Raw genomic sequence first — 22,319 nt, 5'->3', positions numbered from 1 at the left:
AGGCTTCCTGGTAGAGCTGGGTTGGCAGGAATAGGCCGCCAACCCATCACGCAAAATAGGCGCAATAATATGACGTCGAGTTGCGGAAACCAAGCCCGCGAATACCTATAAACTCAATATAATTACCTCCGGATTAAAAAGCTCAACCATCCGGTGTCGTTGACAAACACGACGTTGAACCATTCTCACCAATCACCGTTATCGGCGTCAAATCGCCGATATAATATTTTATCGCCGTTACACCGATATTTATAATCGGCGGCGCGGATTCATTAATACACGTCAGTCCGTGATACCGGATCAACAGTCGGACACTTAAGCATAATATTGGCGTTTGTAAACAAATAATACCGCTAAGTAGTTGCAATTTTTCTCTTCAGGGGCATTCCATGAGCTGTTCCGGACAAACGCATTATATTTCGTATATTATCTACATCTTTCAACGTTTCAAGTCGATGATAATTTAATTTTGCTCAACATTTTTTACATCCATTGTGAAGGAAAAAACTCCTATACCTATAAATCTTCAGAAAATTCGAGTTAGTGCGGGCAAGGTGGACAACTCTGCTATTAATTTTAAAAAATAGCGCCAATATATCTTCTAAAATAAAAACAATCATTACAAACAACTACTACACCTTCAATAATGCCATTGATATTAATAATAGCCGGTACGGATACGGACTCATCAACACACGTCAGGCAGTAATAACGGATTAAGACAGATACTTAGGTAAATTATCGATGGAAAATATAAACTGTAACATTACCAACGAATTAATTAATTTACATAAAAGACAGACCGGAGGGATTTATACCGGCCTCTTTTAACGTTGTGTTGGCCATTATAAGGATATGCACAAATGAGAGTAATGAGACCGTCTCGTCTGGCGGACACACCTGACAATGCATTGCGGGTATAAGCCTTATACCTTATCTTATCTTATACCTTATAATAGAAGGTACCTATAGCTGCGTCTGTGGCAATGCATCGCGGGTATAAGCCTTATACCTTATAATATAAGGTACCTATAGCTGCGTCTGGTCAGTCAGACCTGACGGACATATAATGTACTTGTACATATATCGCTAACAGTGACCTACACACGACGTAAATAAATAATATCAACGAAAAAGCACATGTAAGTAACTTCTGCGTTAGTGGAATTTACTACATAGGTACCTATTGAGGATGTAGGTAATTGAGAACAATTCTGTAAACAAAAGCGGCCACTGATAAATATTTGATTCAGTGTGAACTACACTCATAAATAATTACCTTTACCCAACCCATGCTCGATAGGCATTGCGTACATTACATGTACCAGAAAAAATCCCATATACAATTTAACATTAACTGGTGACCGAAGAGCTGGCGGCTACCTCGCACAACGTATCAGCATTGCGATACAGCGAGGAAATGTCGCCAGCATCCTTGGTACAATGTCTCAAGGGCCTATTTTAGATTTAAGCTAGTTTTTAGGGTTCCGTACCCAAAGGGTAAAAACGGGACCCTATTACTAAGACTCCGCTGTCCGTCCGTCCGTCCGTCTGTCACCAGGCTGTGTCTCACACGAGCCGTGATAGCTAGACAGTTGAAATTTTCACAGATGATGTATTTCGGTTGCCGCTATAACAACAAATACTAAAAACAGAATAAAATAAAGATTTAAGTGGGGCTCCCTTACAACAAACGTGATTTTTGACCGAAGTTAAGCAACGTCGGGCGGGGTTCAGTACTTAGATGGGTGGGTTTTTATGCTTGTTTTGCTCTATTTTTTGTTGATGGTGCGGAACCCTCCGTGCGCAAGCCCGACTCGTACTTGGCCAGTTTTTAATTTATTTTATTAATACCACTGTATATATCTTGTTTGTAAATAAATGATTATTTTATTTAACATTAGATTATCCGGATGCGAATCTTCTGGACGTTAAGTCAGTTAGCCGTACCAGCGGGAGCGGGCTAATTCTCATCCAATTAGCACTATAGTAGCAGATACAGGCGAAATTGAACCTTATCTTCATAGCTTAATGACTTTTCACGTGAAAGCTTTTCTCGTTGTCAGGTGGATAACAATGGAGACAGAATTCTCTTTTTGTTTTTGCAAAAGTAAAATACGAGTGATGCATATCATCACAATCCTTTTTAAAAGCAAACAAAAATCTAAACTCGTTATATACTTTCTTTATTATTCAGTACTTAGTAACAATAATACATGCGGTAGTTAAACATTCAATTCGAACAACAAGGGCTCACTAATTTTCTTCTTTATACAGGGTGCTTCCTGTAACAGGAGCAATAAATTAAACTGTAGGCTCCTCAAACTGACCAACATTTGTTCAGCAACTTTTGAAAATAACTCATGTTTTGATTTTTATTACACTTTAAGGTTTATTCTAAGACGCAATGTATTGCAAATTTTTTTGTTTAAAGCGTGACAAGCAACGTCAAACCAAACACACTGATGTCAGCGTACATTGAAGGCAATATTTATTTTGTATGAAAAAGTGGAAGTCTAAAGGATTCATAATTTTTAAAAGTTGCTGAACAAATGTTGGTCAGTTTGAGGAGTACAGCCTTTAGTTTAATTTATTGCTCCTGTTACAGGAAGCACCCTGTATATTTTTTTTAATGATCAAGATATTATTTTAAGGTTTTGATGTTTTTGACGGGCATATCATTAAATCCAACTAACAAAACTGGTCTTTTCCAGTTTTTCCACCAGCCAACCAGGGGCAAAGTTCCGGAATATTTCGCGAAATTATACCATTATATTCTCGAGCCGTGATCATAAAGTGCAGGGTCAATATAATCTAGCCCTGAGAGTAGTTTTCCATTGGTTTGGACCAGTGCAACTTGATCTTAGACCGTAGCCACGGTGCCTGAAGGCCATAGACTAGGAATCCTCTAGACGGAGTTTAGAGCAATTATTTCATGAAACCGATGCTGCCAAAAATATAGGGTGCGGGGGACGAGGTGAGCGAGTCCCGTGCCGTGATTAGTCCGTTCAAAGACACGGACGTCACACAAAGACACTTTGACTCGAAGATGGAGTAAAACTAGGTACCGTAATGTATATTTGTGGCAGAGGGGGTAGCGCTACTATGCTCAGTCTAGACTCTAGAGGACTCTTGTCTGTGCTGAAGGTCAACCGCGAACATCGAAATTTTGCTATCTGCCTCTCTATCGCTCTTGCATATTCGAACGATAGAGGCAAAGTTATCTTTAAATATATATTGAGATTGTACAATTTATAGGTAGTGCCATTAAAACATAAGTACCTATGAGCAATCAAATCATACATACATGCGTACATGTAGTTTTTTGGGTAGATCAACTAACGATATGCTAAAACAATGAAAGACTTGCGAAACAAGAAATAACAAACATAATAATGACAAAGAGAAACTGCGTACAGACGCCAATAAAACAAAACATAACCGATAAAATACTTTTTTCTACTCCAGCACTGAAATGTGTCAATTCAATGACTGACAGTGATATCTAAAGCAATGTCATTTGAATGATTTGTCTATAGGCTCATAAGATGACTGCTAGCAGTCATCTTATGAGTATAATACAACTGCTTTATTTTTTTTAAAGATACAAGTTCCGATCATCTTGATTGAAAGAGGTATGTTTTCATTTACAATAATAACTCTTTTTTTTTTTAAATAATAACTCAATTTTTTTTAAATAATAACTCTTTTTTTTAATAATAACTCTTTTTTTTAATAATAACTCTTTTTTTTTTTTTTGCTGCAGCTGTCATAGAAAAAGTAATGTATGCAACAGCTCATAATTGGTTCTTAAAATTCTCGGGTCTTTTTTTACAAAACTCGACTACGTCTCGTTTTGTAACTTCGACCCTTGAATTTTAAGAACCCTTATTATATCACTGTTGCATAAACTACTATTAGCAAACACGCCTCAGATCGATAAAACGCCATAATATTTATTTTAGCTACATTAGTGCACCGGCACTTGGCAGTTCTTATCAGAATTACCGTAATTGACGCGCAAGTGGCGTAAAAGTGAATCTGAGGTCTGAGGCTCCGGCTCGGCGGATCGATAGCCCCCGCCCCCGGCGCCGCGCCCCGCCGCGATCTCCGCGAAGGCGCGAAAATGTATTCTGAGCGCTTCAGTATGCTGATGACATTGTAAATCATCTCGCACACTATTAAAGGGCTATCGGGTCGGATTTGATGCTCCGTTTTTGAACCCGAAATATTTTGGACGAAATATTCGAAGTTTTCTTCGAGGTTTACTAACTTATGCAGCGAATTTGTAGCTGCTTAGGTTCTCTAATTCTCAGGTAAGTTTGAGCCGTGAATGTAAGTTAAATAAATAGAAAATTTTAAATAGCAAATAATTAAAGTTTCATCACCGTTTATAAGTATTTTCTCTCGAATACCGTCCTCGTGATTTTTAAAACAATACACACTTCGTTATTATAATGCGTTAGAAAACGCAGCGATGAAACTTTAATGATTTGCTATTTTAATTTTTCTATTGGACTGACACGTCATGTGCGTAACTATCTTATTACATTCGTTTTCTCTTACTGTTCCATTTATATTTTTGCAAAGTGCCTTCCGTAACGTATTTGTTAATTTCTATTGTTGACATATTTATACAAATAAACTTATTAGATAATCATTCTTATAAGAAACTCCCACAATACATAAAATAATGATTTTTATTAGACCTCTTTAGTGCCTAGTCAATTATCCTCATTATTCTCAACTATCTACTACCTACTACCTACTTAACTTTGTAGCAAAAAACTAAACAATCAACAGAAGCTCGGCGGCACGGCACCGGCAGTTCACTCCAGCCCGCAATAAAGGTCCCACAAACAATACCACCGCTTGCTTACTCCTTTATTAGATTAACTCTGCAAAAGCCGGTCTCATCGTTTCATTACTTAGGATTGCTCATTATTCTCCAACTTTTTGCCGAGGCAACTACTCGTATTTTTAATCGTTAAGTTGGCGCCTCGCTAAATTTTAATCTCGAAACTGAAAGTATCACGTTAGTTGCTTCAGTTTTTTGCAATAAAGCGCTCGCTTTAATCTTCTTTCATTTAACCTTTCATTAAATAATTTATAGTGTTTCCTCTTTTATTTACGATACAGCAGCTGGGACAATTATCGTCGTCAAGTGTTATTTTCGACGTATAACTTTGAATTCATTTTCGCTTGAGCACAATTAAATCAGTTGCATTTAATTAAAGTGCGGCCGAATTTGAGCGCAGCGCAGTCCGATGCAATGTTCATATTTTGAGCAAACAACTGCTACCGGTATAAACTTGCTACATGCCTAATGAATCTATTAATACAAACGGACTTTGAAATTCAATAGGATTGCAATGGTTAAAATAATATTAGTAGTACTACCTAGTAGTAGTAGTAAGTTAAGCAATTGCCGAGTTAAGTTGAATGGAACGTGCAATAAAGCTGCACGATGGTATCGTAAATGTTTGTAGTAGGTGTTGGCGCAACATAAGTACCTACTCGGCCGAAGACCAGTTGACGACACATGACGTCACACACATACGTCACGGCTCCCCGTTCCGCGTATCTACATTCAGACTGCACCGTACAGCCGAAGCGGCTGCACATATCTTGTATAGATTTTCCAAAAAACCTAAACGATTACATGTATATCTAGTTGTTAAGAAAATAAAAGAAGATTAGTACTATCCTGAAGTTCCTTCATTGTTCATCAGAAGAGCTTAATTGAGGAGTACATCGAACAGTAGGTAAATGAATGTTTAACTAGGTACTCAAAAGACTAGTTATAAATTAAATTGGTTTACAGTAGTCAAAGTCATGCAATGATATGTACGGAAAAACAAGAATCTTTGTGGGCTTTCAGCTCAGTGAAGGTGATGGAGTCATCAATTTCATCATACCTATATTTTGTAACGTCACTGGATACGTCGCGTCTCTCTATTTTCCAAGGGCAAGTTTTGCGCTTTCTAATTTGGAGCTATCTTTTATTAGATTTTGAAAACTCGAATTTAATTTGTACCGATACTTGTAGGTACAAGTACACGGGGACTTAACTTAATTGGTCTATCTATGGTCTAACTTAGGAACCACTTGTGACAGTCCATTTGTTCCGAACCGGGGGGTGATTATAATTATCTAATTATCCCCGTGGGAGTACTGCAGCTATTTCAAGGTGGGTTACAAACTCTGTCATAATTTGTATTTGTTTGTATTACATGAACAAATATTAAACATCCGTGAAAAGGCCGGGGAAGCGTTTAAAACTTTTATTGGAATAGTTCGGGCATCGCTTGCGGACCTGCGCTGCGTTGGTATCCAAACTGGGTATTGCTTTTTTATGGTCTTCCTTTTTATTTCCTTCTAGACATCTTCATCTTATTAATACTGTTGCGTAAACAATGAGGTTTGACGTTTTATTGCTTGGTCCATGTAACCAGTTACGGTAGCAAACATAAGGCCATTATGATGAGAAAGAGCAACGTGTACTCACTCGTATGTGGTAAAAAATACATTGTTCAATTCTGCATGTTATTTTACTAATAAGTAAAAAACACAGTCCTGTTACAATTATAGTATTATTTGAAGTACATAAACTATTAGAAATCAATTATCATTTATATTCGGGCAGAAGTCCGCGCTCGCGGCGATTTCCATGGCTTTGTAATAGTTATTAAGAACAGCTAAAAAAAGGCATTAAATCCAGTTTTTAAGACCACGAAATTCACTCAAATTTATGTACAAACATATCAGATGCAGAAATGCATGTTTAGGCGTGACTAAAGCACCTAACTTGTGTCTAATGGTCCTAAATTTGTAAGCACATGGCAGATGATAAGATACATTTTTTTGCAGCTAATGACTATAGCGCGTGGCAGGTATAATTCTGCCGCACCGACTACAAGGGTGTAAGGTTGTTAAGATTTCAATGGCAGATACACCCTTGTCTTATTTCAGTGTGTAATCCGTCTGTCGGACACACAAAAACGGTTGTTCGTGTGTGGTGAACATTTTGATATGATCGAGCGCACATGTTTATCGGCAGATGTTTGTTTTTAGAAGAATTATTTCGGTCGTAGCCCATTTATCTTTTTTGTGGCGTGCGCTTGTTAGCGTTATTTATTGCATCAGTGCGTATATATGTTACGATTAGCCAATTCAGTCATCTCATCAGGTGTCTTTCTTTAGCTTAAAAACTTTAGTTGTACTTACTAGAAAGTTTTTAGTCTCGTCCACATCTCTTTGAAGGTAGAACGTATCCGTTACTTTTGTTATTGCAATAAAATTGACTTTAAATTAAACATGTAAATACTTATATATAACCAAATGTTATTACGTTTTAATTCAAAGTACCTTTACCTCTCATCTTTGTCTTAATATAAAAATTATCCTTGCCTTTTTTTATGCGGATACGGCGGCATTGTAACAGAATTGCTATTCACGCTTGCGTAACTGTAACTACGGGTTTAAGAACACCTTTGATACCTCCAAACATCTGTCGTGGGGCAAAATCGACAACAAAAGGTTTTTTTACCCTAATGACGATTGCAGCCTTTGATAGACGCTCAGTTAATAGAATATATTTCTCCAGCTCAGCGGGTGTGGAATAATACCATCAAATTGAATCTTCATATGTAATTTAACTGTTAAATATTTATATTTTACTTATCTGGGTTTTCTTTTGTTCTAGGATGTGAACTTCATCATCGGGCCGTCAATGACGACAAAAATTATCTGACCCCATCGGAAAATGCGGTCACAGGCATCAAAAACTTTGAAGAAGGGGGTTGTGAGCAAAACAGCTTTCAAGGCACGATCCAATACTAAACAAGTCAAGAAAAAACTCGTGATACCCAAAAAGGGAAAAAATTTGGCGAATAAAACCATTTCGAGAAACGCTAAAAAGACATTACAAGATGCTATCCACCAGAAAGATGAGGATGAATCTTCTAATTCAGATAAAAGTGATAGCTCTGATTCAGCAAAAGCGGGAACATCAAAAGCTACTTCATCGCGTAGTGATTCGCCCACTAAAAAGACAAAAAAGGATTCCAAGGATAAAAAGGAGTCGCCAAAAGGGACAGCTACTATAAAGAAAATTTTGGCAAAAAAATGTCCTAAAAAATCCAAATCCCCACCAAAATCAAAATTGATAACGACAACACAGGGGGATGACAATGATAATATTAAGTACAAAATTAATTCTACTTTACCCAAAAAGCTAACATCGAAAGTTGCTAAAGCAAAAGTGCTTTTAAAGAAATCTAGTGGAATACAAAAAAAGAAAACTCCACCTGCAACTAAACTCGAAAGTTCAGATAAGGATGATAAAAAGCACGAAATGATATCTCAAGAAACTAAAAGTAAGGAATATGGGGAAAACAGTCAGGAGATTATTTCCGATTCTAAAAATGAGGTTGATAACCCCTACGATGAAAAACCTGAGGATAAAGAATGTTTCAATAATAGTGGCTTAGCGAGTACTTTTCCGAAACCCTCTGCGTTGAATTCGACTGAAACATCACCTAAAATTGAAGTCGAAAGGCCCCCTAAATTTTTCACTTCCAGTCGACCGCCACGAACGGTTGATATTGATGTCAAATGCTTTAAAAACTCTAAAGGCAGCCTTAGCGTTTCTGAAAGATTTTTGTCAATGAAGTGCGAAACAAAGACAGACGATAACACTAAGGAAAAGAGCGTCTTAAATACTTTGGTGACGCCAGGTCCCGAAATTGATGTCTATACATTTACCGAAAAAGTTGATTCCCCGAAAAGTATATTGTCAGGCTTCCGAAGTCCTGTAAATAAGAACGTAGGTCGAGTTCGTCCGATTGCTAGAGTAAAAGGAACTATTATTGATAAAAAAGAATTAGAGAAAAAGAAGTACTCGCCCCATCGCCCTATCGAAGAAGTTGTCAAACAGTTGAAGGCCAAGAAAGGTACTGAAGAGCTAAATTCTGTTCAAATTGATGCAACCTCAAGCTTAACTGTATCTACAGTTGATAGTATAGACAAAGAAATAGAGGAAAAACCAATAGTCAGTAAGTCTTACAAAATGGTGGCACGTAAATCCAGTATCACAGGAAAACCATTCAGTCCAATTAAATTTCTTGATCAGGAGCCTGTAACTAATAAGAGTGACAAAGAAAAAGCTCCTAAAACATCCCCACCAACTAAGAAAACAACTTCTAAAGTGAAAAAGTCAAATAAGAAAAGTAGCCTATCAGATGAAGATATAGATACATCTAAATTTGCTCTTAACACAAAATCATTCCATTATACATCATCGGATGAAAGTCACAGCGAATCAAACGATGATCATGACTCAAAAGACTCCTCTGGTTCGGATTCACCTAAAAGCAAGAAAACTAAAGCTAAGAAATATAAACGCATCACTGACGGGGCTAAGAAAAATACTTCCAAGGAATTAAAAGAACTTTCGAAAGATTCTCTCATTGATCTAAAAGATGACTCCATTTTACATGGAGGCGAAAAACCAAGTAAAAGGAGACTAAAACTATTATCTATGTGGTCGGGGCCTAAAAAGCACAGAATGGCTTCACTTAACGCCATTGCTAAAGTACACTGTCTCTACGAAAATGAAAGCAGAACACATATGGAGTTAGGTCTTATGAAAACAATTGACAGGCCTGTGCTACCTAGTACATCTAAAGCCACAACAAGCAAAAAGAAAGAAACGAAACCAAAAGAGATGAATCAGGGAGAGACCACATCTGAATCTGATTACGACAGTAAGAAAGACAATAAAAAGGAAGATAGTTCAGAGAGCTCCGATGATAATCCACCAGTCCAACGATCTTTACGGGGAGTGCCTGGAATAAGAAGCGCTGGAAAATATTGGGATCCCAAATCGTCAACCTCTTCAAGCGAAGACAGTGAATTGGAATCTAAAAAGAAAACTGTCAATGTTGACAAGAAGAAATCCACTCCTAAAGCTTCACCAAGCAAATCTGATACAGATAAACCTCCGGCCAAAATGAAGAAAACTGCTGGAGTGCCTGTAAAAAAGAAACGAAACCGAAACGAAGTCGTGATGGATCTAAAAGATATGGTTGTACAAAAAAGAATGGCGAGTCTAAATGCAACCGCTATACTGGCAGCCAGTTACGAAAAACGATCACCTAAATCTAGCAAGGACGACACAACGTCGGATTCTTGTAGCGATGAGTCTTTTTCTCAGAAGCCAAAAAACGGGGTAAGTTCCGGCGTTAAGCCGGAAGCAAAAAACGAAGAAACTAAAAAGGAAAAAGATGATATAACAACAAAGGATAGGAAGCAAAAGGTCGAAGTGATTGTGAACCAAGATACTGACGTCACAATCACCGGAGTTTATTCGACACACCATCACGAAGGCTTCTGTACCGTTTCTGGGATGCAATATCGTATATCCTCAACCAGTCACACCCAGACAACGGCAACTGCAAATTGCGACAAGGTAAGCGAAATATGTAGTTAAAACTTTCACCAAACTTCCAACCCGCTTGTATAGTTGGTCTTGGCTTGCCATCAGAATGCAAATAAAGATCAACTATCGGCTAAAAGTCAGGAAATCGGAGCATGTAAATAAGGATAGCTCGCCCGCGGGCGCCTCGGCTCTCATTAATACCCGGTAATGAAATAAGTTCTATGTTAACACGCCTCGGGACCTCATCCCTATACACCATATCCGTCATCGCTTACGCACCCAGTGTACGCGGGAAAGTAAACCTTTTGTGTATCCTGTAAACGATGAATTTCGAGTGGAAAGACGTAATCAATTGAAGTGAAATTTACGCGTGAAAGGAGCAACCGTATTTCTACCCTCGACGCAGATTATATCGTTCGACGCGTTAAACCTTATTAACGTAATGTTAAACACTCAAGAGCGTCAAGGATCCTCACTGATAAATTTAGCTTCTTAGTTAACTGCCGTTATGCAATTAATTTTCAATCCAAGCGTTTTAATTAATCTTTACTACTAGTACTACTGATAGTACTTTTATACGACCTAACGCGTGTTTTTTTTCTTTACAACGCAACAAGTTACCGTTAAAGATTAAAAGTTAGACAAATGAAAGCAAACATTAATCAAAATTATTAGATTTAATTGTAATTTATAGTACTATTTACTGTGTTCAGGACAAGTCTGAACATAGCTTATAAAATATTGTATGTTTAACTTTAGTGTTAATAGGTATTTGTTGCTTGCAACATTTTAGGATAAGTTTGTCTAATGGCGCCCTGTCAGCGCTCTCTTCATTCTGTGCCATATCTGATGTAGTAACTTTTAAAATTAGCTTTCAATAAAAGTTGATTATAAAAGCTACTACATCAGTTATGGCACAGAATCATAGAATTAGAATAGACAAGAACAACTGTCAATCTTCAAAAGTGCGACCAAACATGAAATGCAAGTGTGTGCGTAAATTGTCTATGTGAGATCAAAAATAGTGATGTCATGTTACAACATATTAATAATCTGTCGGTGTTTGATTGCTTTATCGACTACTTTTTCAAATGTGTTATTTTAAACGTTAAAATTCTACGACATTATGATGTATAAAATAACACATGCACTGCGTGTGCTATCAAAATCGTTACAGCCTTATCTTAGTCTAACTCAGCGGTTCTCAATCTTTTTTTTTGACGGAACCCTTTTGGAAAGCGAAATACTTGATGGAACCCTACAATATAACAATAGTTTTTAGAAGTGTATTTTTTTATTAATAAGCACAATAATTATGCTTATTTTATTATTCTAAATTCTTGCGGAACCCCTGCAGGGGTGTCGCGGAACCCTAGGGTTCCGCGGAACACACTTTGAGAATGGCTGGTCTAACTCTTACTGTGTTGGAAAGTGAAGTTTAAATTTACTGCTAAACATCTGCACCTTCAAAAAGGTATAACAATCGTTATTATTTGAAGTCGGTTATAAAGGTTAATATCTTAATTATGTCTTGTGAAGAAATGATTACATAGCTATTAATATACCGACAAGTTATCGATACTGTCATCTGAACATTTTGTCAAGCCCTAGCGTAAAGTAACAGTTTATGTTTTTACACAAAATATTTTAAATTATTGAGTAATATGATAAAATATTAGCACACAAAGGAAGAAAAACTTATAATCAACTGTATTCTTACACTTTTTATGCTGTTAATTTGACAAAATATCGTTAACAAAATTTCGCTCGGAATATCATTATTCCTCTGAAATAAGTATTTGCTAGGTTTATTTGGCCCCGTGACACTGAAATCCGGTACACTACAAGACACTATCTTCATTGTATTACTTTATCAAATAGTTTTCTTCCGAATTTGTGTATATTTTTCAAATTGAAAATTACGGCGATACGCTCTTGGCCGTCCGCGGCCGTCGTCAAACTCAAAAATGGTCACGTTTTCTCATTTGTAGTCTGACTCTTTCGCACTCATGCGATGTTCATATACGTGATGGCTTCCCTTTCGCACACTTCAGCTGTCTGTCAAGCGCGAGCGCGAAAATGACAAGTCTGTGCACAGAATGAAGAGAGCGCTGACAGGGCGCCATAGACAAACTTATTCTAAAATGTTGCAAGCAACAAATACCTATTAACACTAAAGTCAGGCGTGTCTCACTCCGCGATTTCGTTGCTTTGCTACAGGTATAGTTTGTAGCTTTCTAGTAGAGCCCGAAGGCTTCTCCTATTGTCTATTGTTCAGTAAAACCGCACGTGCTACTTACCTGCAAAAAAAGGTCTTCATTATTCTACTTGGCACCTGAGCGCGGGCTAGTCCAACGCTCAAAAAACCAGTGTAGGTGCGCTCTCCGATAACGCGCCTTTGTTACGCATCTCGATGACACATTTTAAACTGGTTCTGTAGCGTTCGACTCGCCGGCACTCAGTAACCGAAGTCTGACCGCACACATCGTAACAAAATATTTATCCATTAGTTCATTTTGAATCTTATTGCAATTTCCATAGGAGTTGTAATTCAATCACCTGGGTAAAGTGAACGAGCGATTTTTTATGCAGGTGGTTGTGGCACGTGGCACGAGTGGTTTTACTTAACAATAGACAATAGGATTACCCATCGGGCTCTATTAGAAAGCTACAAACTATAGCTAAAAGTACATCCGTTCGGCCCCAATTTTGGGGAAAGCCATAAGCCGCGTGGCGCTGTCGCCACCTAGCGGCCCTATCTGTGCATCGTAACAGACGCGTTTTGTTAGAGAGTGAGTCTTCTGTACTTAGTACTATTATTTATTCTGTGCTAAAGTTAAACATACAATATTTTATAAGCTATGTTCAGACTTGTCTTGAACATACTGGATTAACGAAAAGTGCTTGACGGGACCACCGAACAAATTGCCGAGCGGATGAAGTTGTGGAAAATAGCTGCTTAACAGTCTTAACATTGACGCTTTTAGCGGCTCGGGGCAAAATACAGCGTTCCGTCTTAACTGCCACATTACACAACGATTTACGTTTTACTCGTACTTCCGTTTGCGGCGGGACGATGAGAAAATTCTTGAGGCATATAACATGCCTGGGAAGGAAGAACTCAGCATAACTATTCTATTGACAGCGCTGTTTTCCAAACTGTTTGTGTAAAGCCTTTTTACTATTTCGTGTACCTAATTTAAAAACGCTTTTTAAGCGAATGCTACTTCGTTCCTACGAATTTGTATGCATCAACGTAGGTATGTTTACATAAACTAAGTAGGTATATCGCATGACTCTGACTAGCTTCTCGTAAAACAAAAGATCCCATCAAAAACATTACATGTAAAAAGGTCTCATGCAAGTCTCGCAACGCTTTTAATACAAAACAGTTTTGAGGTGTAATGTGAAACCAAGTCGGTTATTTTAATCAGTGCCAGGGGGTGTTAAAACCGTATCAATAAGATATCTTTAATTTTGCCCCCAGATACAAACAATTACCATGGATGGTTGAATTTAAGTTCCATATGTACTTTCTGTGCTATTATATTATCGGTCGAATAAAAGTCCCATTTTTTTGCCCACATTGTTTAAAAAATATATACATAAGTCCGTTTTGTGATGTTGATGTATGACATTTTTCTTATCCTGTATGATATTCCAGGAGGGCTGTTCCCGTGAAGATGGGTCCCGCTACACGCCCCTCTCAGCCCTGTCGTCCATGCAGCCTCCGGCCGAGCACGTCCACACTCATCCGCATCCAGGTAACATTCAAAACATTCTATTTATTTACCCTTCATTCAAATTCATTCAACTTGATGTAGGTACTAAGCTCTTATTCATAGACGTAACCCATCGGATTTCCAAGCCGAAGTGGCAATAGGCGAGTCGTATTTGAGTAAATATCGCGTTTCAATACTTTCAATTGCCCAATTCCTTTGGACATATTTTTGACGATGTGTATGCATTTAATGTTATATCGGGTGGCTTGGTAATAGCCAGGGACGTCTAACAGACGGCGAAAATATCATCAAAATATCGATTTAAAAAAGAGTTGGACAAAAACGCTCTGATATAGATTTATTTAAGATACATATTTACTCAAGTAGACTTAGAAACATTCTCGAACTAGGGATAAGAATGGCTAAGATGATCGGAAGGAAACAGCTGGATGAGAGTGACTAGGGATTGTACCCAATGGTGTATAAAAAGAGAGACAGAGAGTAATAGAATCGGCTGTCGATAATGATTCTACTTCTTATTTTATCAGATACCTAATACCTACCAACAGCCATTCATTTCGTTACGTTACTGAAAGTCGCTTTATTCATCAATTTTTGAATGAAAGCTCTCTATTCATTCAACGTAACATTACGTCGAGAATTAATAAGTCCGCTAAACATTCCTTTCAAAGTTTTACTTAAACAGAATTCTTAACTCTGTTTTTATCGGTAACTTCTGAGTGAGATATTTCCTATGAGCTCTTAACACAAATGCTTGTGTTAAAATAAAAACTCTTGGCTGTTTAACTGCCGGCTACGGACGCTGTTCAATTCGCACGTCTCTAATCATTGTAACCTTGTCTACAGCTTTGTAAAGTATTGTAGGTATACATGTATCAACAATTCTGATATTACCACGGATCTTGTCGGGTAATAGTTTTGACAAGGTTGCCTTTTGAAATTTTTAATCAATGCGGCAAACAGGTGGACGCTACCGAACATTACCGCATAAATTTCATGTCAAATCAGTTTATTAACTGACGGTATAACCTTTTTAATGAACACAAATCTCAAAATGACAAATAAAGACAAACGACTACAAAGGCTTGTTAGACTTGACAGGCGTTTATGAATAACGCTAATAGTTGATACAGATTGTTTTGTAAATAAAGTCTATTTTTTTATTCCGTAGACTGAAATGACAGTTAATAGTATGAACATGAAATGTCATTTCATACTATTAACTGTCATTTCAGTCTACCGAATAAAAAAATAGACTTTAGATAGCTAGAAAAGTGATATCGCGTTTACACATCCGCGCGAGTCGCGCGCGAACTGTTTACAAAATTATGAGTGTTTATGTATTTGGCTATCATTGCCATTCACCTCGGTACTAAGGTACGGTACAGGAGTTAAGGTTCCGTAACCTTTATAGAAAAACCATAATTAAATTATAAAAAATCTGTTTTTCGCTCCTAACTTTTGTAATAATGAAAAAAGACAAAAAAATCAAACTGTCATGCAGAAAATATAACGATAATATATAAAATTCTGTAAAAACATTTTCCATAATGTCAATATCCAGGGAGGAAAATGAGGACTACGTTTGTATGGAGAATAGATCGTCGTATAAAATGATCGGAAACGAAGGCGAGCGCAGATGTGTGAACGCAGCATAAAGTCACAGTACAAGAACAGTAGTGAATCTTCATAGAAATGTGCCGCTGCCGGCTTGAATGTGTGCGTGCGCGCCGGGCGCCGTGTACGCACGCGCTGCCACGCACACATTCGCATAATATACGGGGGAATACCAGTGTTGCCAGATCGTACCTTTTAGTACGGTTTTACGTACTATTTTTTGACCTTGCGTACCTTTTTTGTACGCAGCGTACATCGTACTAAAACCGTACCTTTTGATGTACAATTGTTTATCAACTTTTTTTTTCGTTATATTGGTTCAGGATGGTTTGTTCAGGGCAAAATATCTAATCTGACAACAATAGCCACCATAAAAAAGTACCATGTACTATATAAAATACACGTTTCTTTAGTTGCAGTCGGCAGTTGTGTCTTTCTTACCTGTGCTTTGCTAATAGTAATAGTAATATCGTTTATTGCAAACCATGGTACAATAGAATAGATGTTACAATGGAAAAAGATGACATGGCACCCTGATAGGTTATTGGCAATTATCCATAAAACTACATTAAATAATTTATGTGTAATATTATTCATATTGCTTTGTGATTGCTTCTAATGCAGTTGCTCGAGGAATAATAAAAAAGCTAAAAGAAGTTAAAAAAATGATAAAGAATTTGTTCTCGGGCTGTCAGGTACCTAAATCCTACTTTTATTATTAAAAAGGGAAGTTACATAATTATTGTTACTTATCTGCCAACTTGTTTATCTTACCAATCTTATTCAAATGCATTTCTTTTTAATTTATATACTTATGTACATTTGCATATCCAGTAGAAAGTTACTTATACTTGGTCAAGCAGATCTTGTCAGTAGAAAAAGGCGGCAAATTTGAAAAATGTAGGCGCGAATGGATATCGTCTCATAGAAAATTTGAATTGCGCGCCTTTTTTTACTGACAAGATTTGCTTGACCAGCTATAGTCATCTGAGTGTATTTAGTTTTATTTGGCATTATTATCCAGATTACAAAACTCAGGTAGTCAAAATTCAGCCAGCCATTTATAGCCGGTCAAACAACTTAGTCAGTATAAAATGGCGCGAAATTTAAGTGTTCTATTGGATCATAACCCTTCGCACCATTTTTTTTAGATTTGCCGCTTTTTTCAACTGACGGAAATGGCTTGACAAATTTTATTTGTCATGTACCTATATCAATGCAAACAAAATTGGTTAACTATGACGTGTACACTACACTTATAGTTGGTCAAACCAATTTGTCAGTCAGTAACAATCAGGAAAACTATACTCATCCACCCACCATACCCCCCACCCACATAGAAATATTGTTTCTGTAAGAAAATTTTACTAATAAAAAAACCGTACCTTTTTTATCAAAATCGTACCTTTTTTGACGTACGACTGTACATAAGCTGGAAGCGCTCTGGCAACACTGGGGAATACGGTGGCGGCAGTGTGGGCCGTACCGCGACTGTGATCGCGCGCATTCGATTTCGCTCGCATTTGCCTGCTCTTACCGGCCTTAATTTATACCTCATTTATGAATTGATAGAACATTTCATTATATTATATAAATAGAAACCTAGTGCTACTCATAATACGCAAATCATGTTTAACTAAAAATAAAAGTGACAACCCTAAGCTTGCGTTGGCACGCAAGAGTAGGTAAATAACTTGCCGAGCGGCCTTAGATTCACTACTGTTCTTAGTGTACTGTGATAAAGTCGAGGCCGCTCTGTCGAAACATTGACCTATTAACGGAGTGATGCAACGGCGGCGGCGCGATGATGGATCGCTCCAGCCATTTGTCCAAGCTACCGGACAACTCTATTTCAAACTCTGATCGTATCAGATACACATCGCCATGAGCCTCTGCTCCTGCGCTACTCTTAGAGTTTGTATCTCTATAAAAACTCTAGCTAATAAATGAAACAGTCTTATCAAAAATTAAGTGGAAAGGATTCTCTTGGTTACAGTCTAACAGGAGTCTACCTATTTTACACCAATAAAAAAAGTTTCTTGCTTCAACATTTTTCATCGACACATTTTCCTGAATTAGGTAATGATTTTATCTAAATTGTTTATTGTTTGTAAATTGAGACACTATTCCTTACAAATTTTAATTAAAAATCACCCTAACCAAGTTAACCAAACACTGCTCATTTCACGCGTATCCCTAATAATGTAAACTCGGATATTGTTTACATAAGGCAATTGTAATTACATAAATTAACTTACGATAAAGGTACAATGAAGACGATTAATCAACTGAATTAAGCTTGGATAATTAGTTGGGAATGACTGTGAATTTGTGAATTTTCAATAAGCCGTAGATTAGATCCCACCCAAACTTAATAGAAAGGTTCAAATTTACAACACAATGCTCTTTCGCGGGAGTTTCATTTTAACAAAGTTATCCAATTTACCTCACCGTTTTCAGTTCACAACTTTGAAAACCACCGGAAATCTTCCTTGTTCAATCTTACAATAAAAAATTAGTAAGATTTGATATTATTAAATCATAAATTTTAGCGAGTCTATCGCTATTTTTTTTGTCTTTAGGGTTCCGTACCTCAAAAGAAAAAAAACGGAACCCTAATAGGATCACTCGTGCGTCTGTCTGTCCGTCCGTCTGTCACAGCCTATTTTCTCCGAAACTACAGGACCAAATAAGTTGAAATTTGGCACACATATGTAAGTTTGTGACCCAAAGATGGACGTGTAACGTAAATAAATGAATTTAACCATAGGCCATTTTTGGGGGTAAATGAGAAAATTAAAAAATAAAGTTTTTCAAACTATATCATGTTACATATCAAATGAAAGAGCTCATTGTAAGAATTTCAAGTATATATTTTTTATAATTTTAGGATTAATAGTTTAGCAGTTATTCAAGAAAATAGGCAAAAAATGACCACTTACCCACCCCCCCCCCCCCTTATCTCTGAAACTACTGGGTCTACATTTTTGAAAAAAATACACAAAATAGTTCTTTACCTATAGATGACAGGAAAACCTATTAGAAATGCAGTCAAGCGTGAGTCGGACTTAATTCAATTCAATCCAAGGGTTCCGTACAATTAATGTACGGAACCCTTGGAACGCGAGTCCGACTTGAACTTGTTATTTGTTGACAACGTTTCGACGTAGTAGGTTACACTTGTCGAATAATTTATGGAAAAGTTGGGGGTAGACATAAAAACACTAAAACAAACACGTCAATAGACTTTTTTTCAGGTAGTTGCACAAATCTTTGTTTGCTGTGACATCAGTTATCAGTGAACAAGACCAGTGCTACCTGCTGCGTCGAAGCATCGGAAATAAAGATTAACAAAATGAATTCGCGGTAGTCCAGCTTAAATTATGATTTAATAGGTGTTCAAAACTTTTTAAATGTCAAATAGAACTAGCTGCTGCCTGCGTCTTCGTCTGCGTGGAATTTATGATCAAATCAAGGGTGAACAGGCACCCTCTGGGCAGACTCGCTCCATCGTAGGCCACGTCTTCGCCTCGGCTAGTCTGTGGCCATGAGTAAGCCCATTTTTAATTTTAAAAAAAAATGCCTGATAAAAACTACTTACCCTATGCCCTTCCCCCGGGCTCAAACTATCTCCATGCTTTCATCTATAGTGTGTCAAAGGACTGTCTCATTTCAAACATATACAGAGAGAATCATACTATGTTTGTCTTACACTAGTACTAGCACCCAAAAGAAAAGGATGAGTATAGTTATATTTTGTTCCTATTTACTGACAAATTGGTTTGACCAACTTTATATCAATTCAGCGGTTTAAGCGTGAAGAGGTAACAGATATAGTTAATTTCGCAGTAATAAGTAGTAGGATTTGATATTAATTGGATAAAATCATGTAATAGCAAACAGGATGGAATATCAAACAAGGCCGATAACGCTGATTTGGAATCTGGTTGGACGGTTGCTTAGATAAGGGGCGGCTATTTAATAACGTCGGGCAGCACTTGGAACCGTGCCATTCCGTCTCGGGGTGCAACTTACAGGGGCGGGCGTGCTTAACGACATTATATCAACTTATCTGAATGGGTATTCTAATACCGGACATGGACATAATAATATGACGAGCTTGTTATTATTCATTATTTATTTATTATTTATTTATTATTTTTTTTATTTTTTCTGTTCTTGTATTCTCGTAAGTTTTGACTTTTGACATTGTAAATTTATATTTTGGATTTGTAAGTATTTACCTACTTACTCTTATTCTAATTGTGTTGACAATCCTTAATGGAGCTATAATTTTATTTCATTAGTATTGTTATTTATTATTTTCATTTTATTTTGACGATCATGATAGAAATTCTTATATTTTTGAGATCAATGCAAACTTATTATGTAATTGTCTTTCATGAAATAAATCATCTAATCTAATCTAATCTATGTATGGGGAGCTAGTTAAATTAATATTTTAGTATTCAATTAGCTGACACGTCTGACAGCGGAGCGATGCAACTAGAGTCAGACCAAGCTGCACGGCATTTGCAATGACAAAGTATGGCAATGCCATCATTAATGTCAATTTCTATGAACATAATATATATGATGAATTTTATAAACACTCCCTCGATTTGTTCTATAATCTATTCAAGTCCAGAAGGGCTAAGATGGCCGGCTCTTTATCATTTGTCACTATACTTGTCACGTTCTAAGAAGTATGTATGTGCGAATGTGACTGCAGCCATGATAGGCGGGAATTGGCTACCTACACTGAAACTGATAACTAATAGCCGAACTTGTTGTGTGATTGAAAAAATTACTGAAAATAAACCGATTCTGTAACAGGTAAGTAAGGCAGCTAATAGGCTACATGACTAATTTTTTTTATGGTATTAATCGATCGGGTTTGTTTTTAGGATCAAATGTCTATATGGGACCCATTGCATTAAAGTAACACAAAAGTCAGAAATTGTAGTCAAAGGCCGACAGTCGCACTTCACTCGCCAAACGCCCTATACAAAACGTCCAAGGGCCGTGACGTCATCGCCCATCTTGTAGTATGGACAAAACAAGAAAATTGCATTTTTGTCGGTGAAATATTGCGTTTATGTATATAGTTGCTATACAATATTTTTTTGGATGAAATGTAAGGAATCGAATGGTACCCTTACTTTTATCGTTTTTGGAAGTTAAAAAAACTTTAATTTTGAGACTTTCAGGTCCTGTATTTTTGTAATTTTTCAATATTTTATTTTAATATCCACATTATTGTGATTAATTGCTCGTTTGCTATCTATTTTACTAGATTTTGTTATAAAATTCAACATGTGTCATCATCCCTATACACTTCTCACATTCGTTTAGGTGAAAGTAAAATTTAAAGTGGAAATTACCTTTAATCTACCTCGAATCTTCCGTTTTATGTTGAAACCGATGACCGTTTAAGACATAAGTATAACAAATTAAATAAAAACAACCTTAACATTTAATTTTACAACCTTAACGTACGCTCAACAATGATTCTAAAACATAAAGACTACGTATTTACTCGAACACATTACTGGTTTTATTACACGTGCACTTACGTAAAGACGGAACTAACTGCCGTATTCGAACTTCAAGATATTCACAAGAGACGACACGTACTAGATCCATTCTAGATACGTTATAGTTTAGATTTCCACTAGTTCTCTTTTGCAGCGCAATTCGGGCAACCAATGTCACTTTTACTATAGATCGTGTTAGATATCTATATATGTGAATTAGATCTCTAAGTAATATCTTGTGGAAATCTTTCAAAAGTATCTCCAGAATCGCGGAAATGTCAAATTTGACAGGTTAGATCTTAAACATATCGTTATCGTATCTTGGCGATGTCTAAAAGATATCTAATAGATGTCTATTACAAAATCCGAATCGGGCCCTAAATCGATTGCAGTGGACGTATTGCTTTGAACACTATTTAATACAATACATCGTGTACTTGACAAACAGTGTATAATTATAACCGAGAGACAAAGGAATACGCCGGGCAGACGTCACCTTCGCTCATGACTTGTGGCTATAAAAATACATCTTACTGCATTGCCGGTTTTGCTGCGGAGAAGAACTGGAAATACTAATCTACTACGGTAATGTTATAGTTTTTATGCAGGTTGCCGTAACAAACGTATATAGTATTTATTTTAATAGTAGATAATAGATAATATTGTTAGTAATATCAATATTGCTATTTGGTGTAAATAACAGTGCACGCAAATATCTCTTATTTGCAAAACGGTAAATATAATAAAAGAAAACATATTATGATATTATACAGACTTTTTAAATAATTTATGTTAAAGAGGTAATTAAATTCACATCCAACCTTTTGTTTACGTTTCATTTTTGGAATCTTAATATAAATAGTTTTGGGAATAGCGTACTTTTAAAACTTCTTTGTACTATTAAAACATAACTACAAGTATTTCTAGGTCATGTACCTACTTGCAAGAGAATGCTCTTGTATTTATCTAATAACCATTTAG

At 36.7% G+C, this 22,319-nt stretch overlaps 1 protein-coding gene across 1 annotated transcript in view; it reads left to right on the top strand.

The window, feature by feature from the left end:
- The window catches only part of LOC134653715 (uncharacterized), a 313,013-nt gene that overhangs the window by 67,172 nt on the left and 223,522 nt on the right, over window positions 1-22,319 (top strand). The window contains exons 2-3 of the mRNA XM_063509108.1: window positions 7,706-10,471; window positions 14,106-14,205. Coding sequence (XP_063365178.1) covers window positions 7,766-10,471; window positions 14,106-14,205 — 2,806 coding nt within the window. The 5' untranslated portion in view covers window positions 7,706-7,765. The remainder of the gene's footprint in view (window positions 1-7,705; window positions 10,472-14,105; window positions 14,206-22,319) is intronic.

This window comes from Cydia amplana, chromosome 13 (genome assembly GCF_948474715.1).
Source record: "Cydia amplana chromosome 13, ilCydAmpl1.1, whole genome shotgun sequence".
In the NCBI taxonomy this organism is placed as follows: Eukaryota; Metazoa; Arthropoda; class Insecta; order Lepidoptera; family Tortricidae; genus Cydia; species Cydia amplana.
The sequence above is the reverse complement of the archived record's forward strand: the minus strand, read 5'-3'. Positions and strand labels throughout refer to the sequence as shown.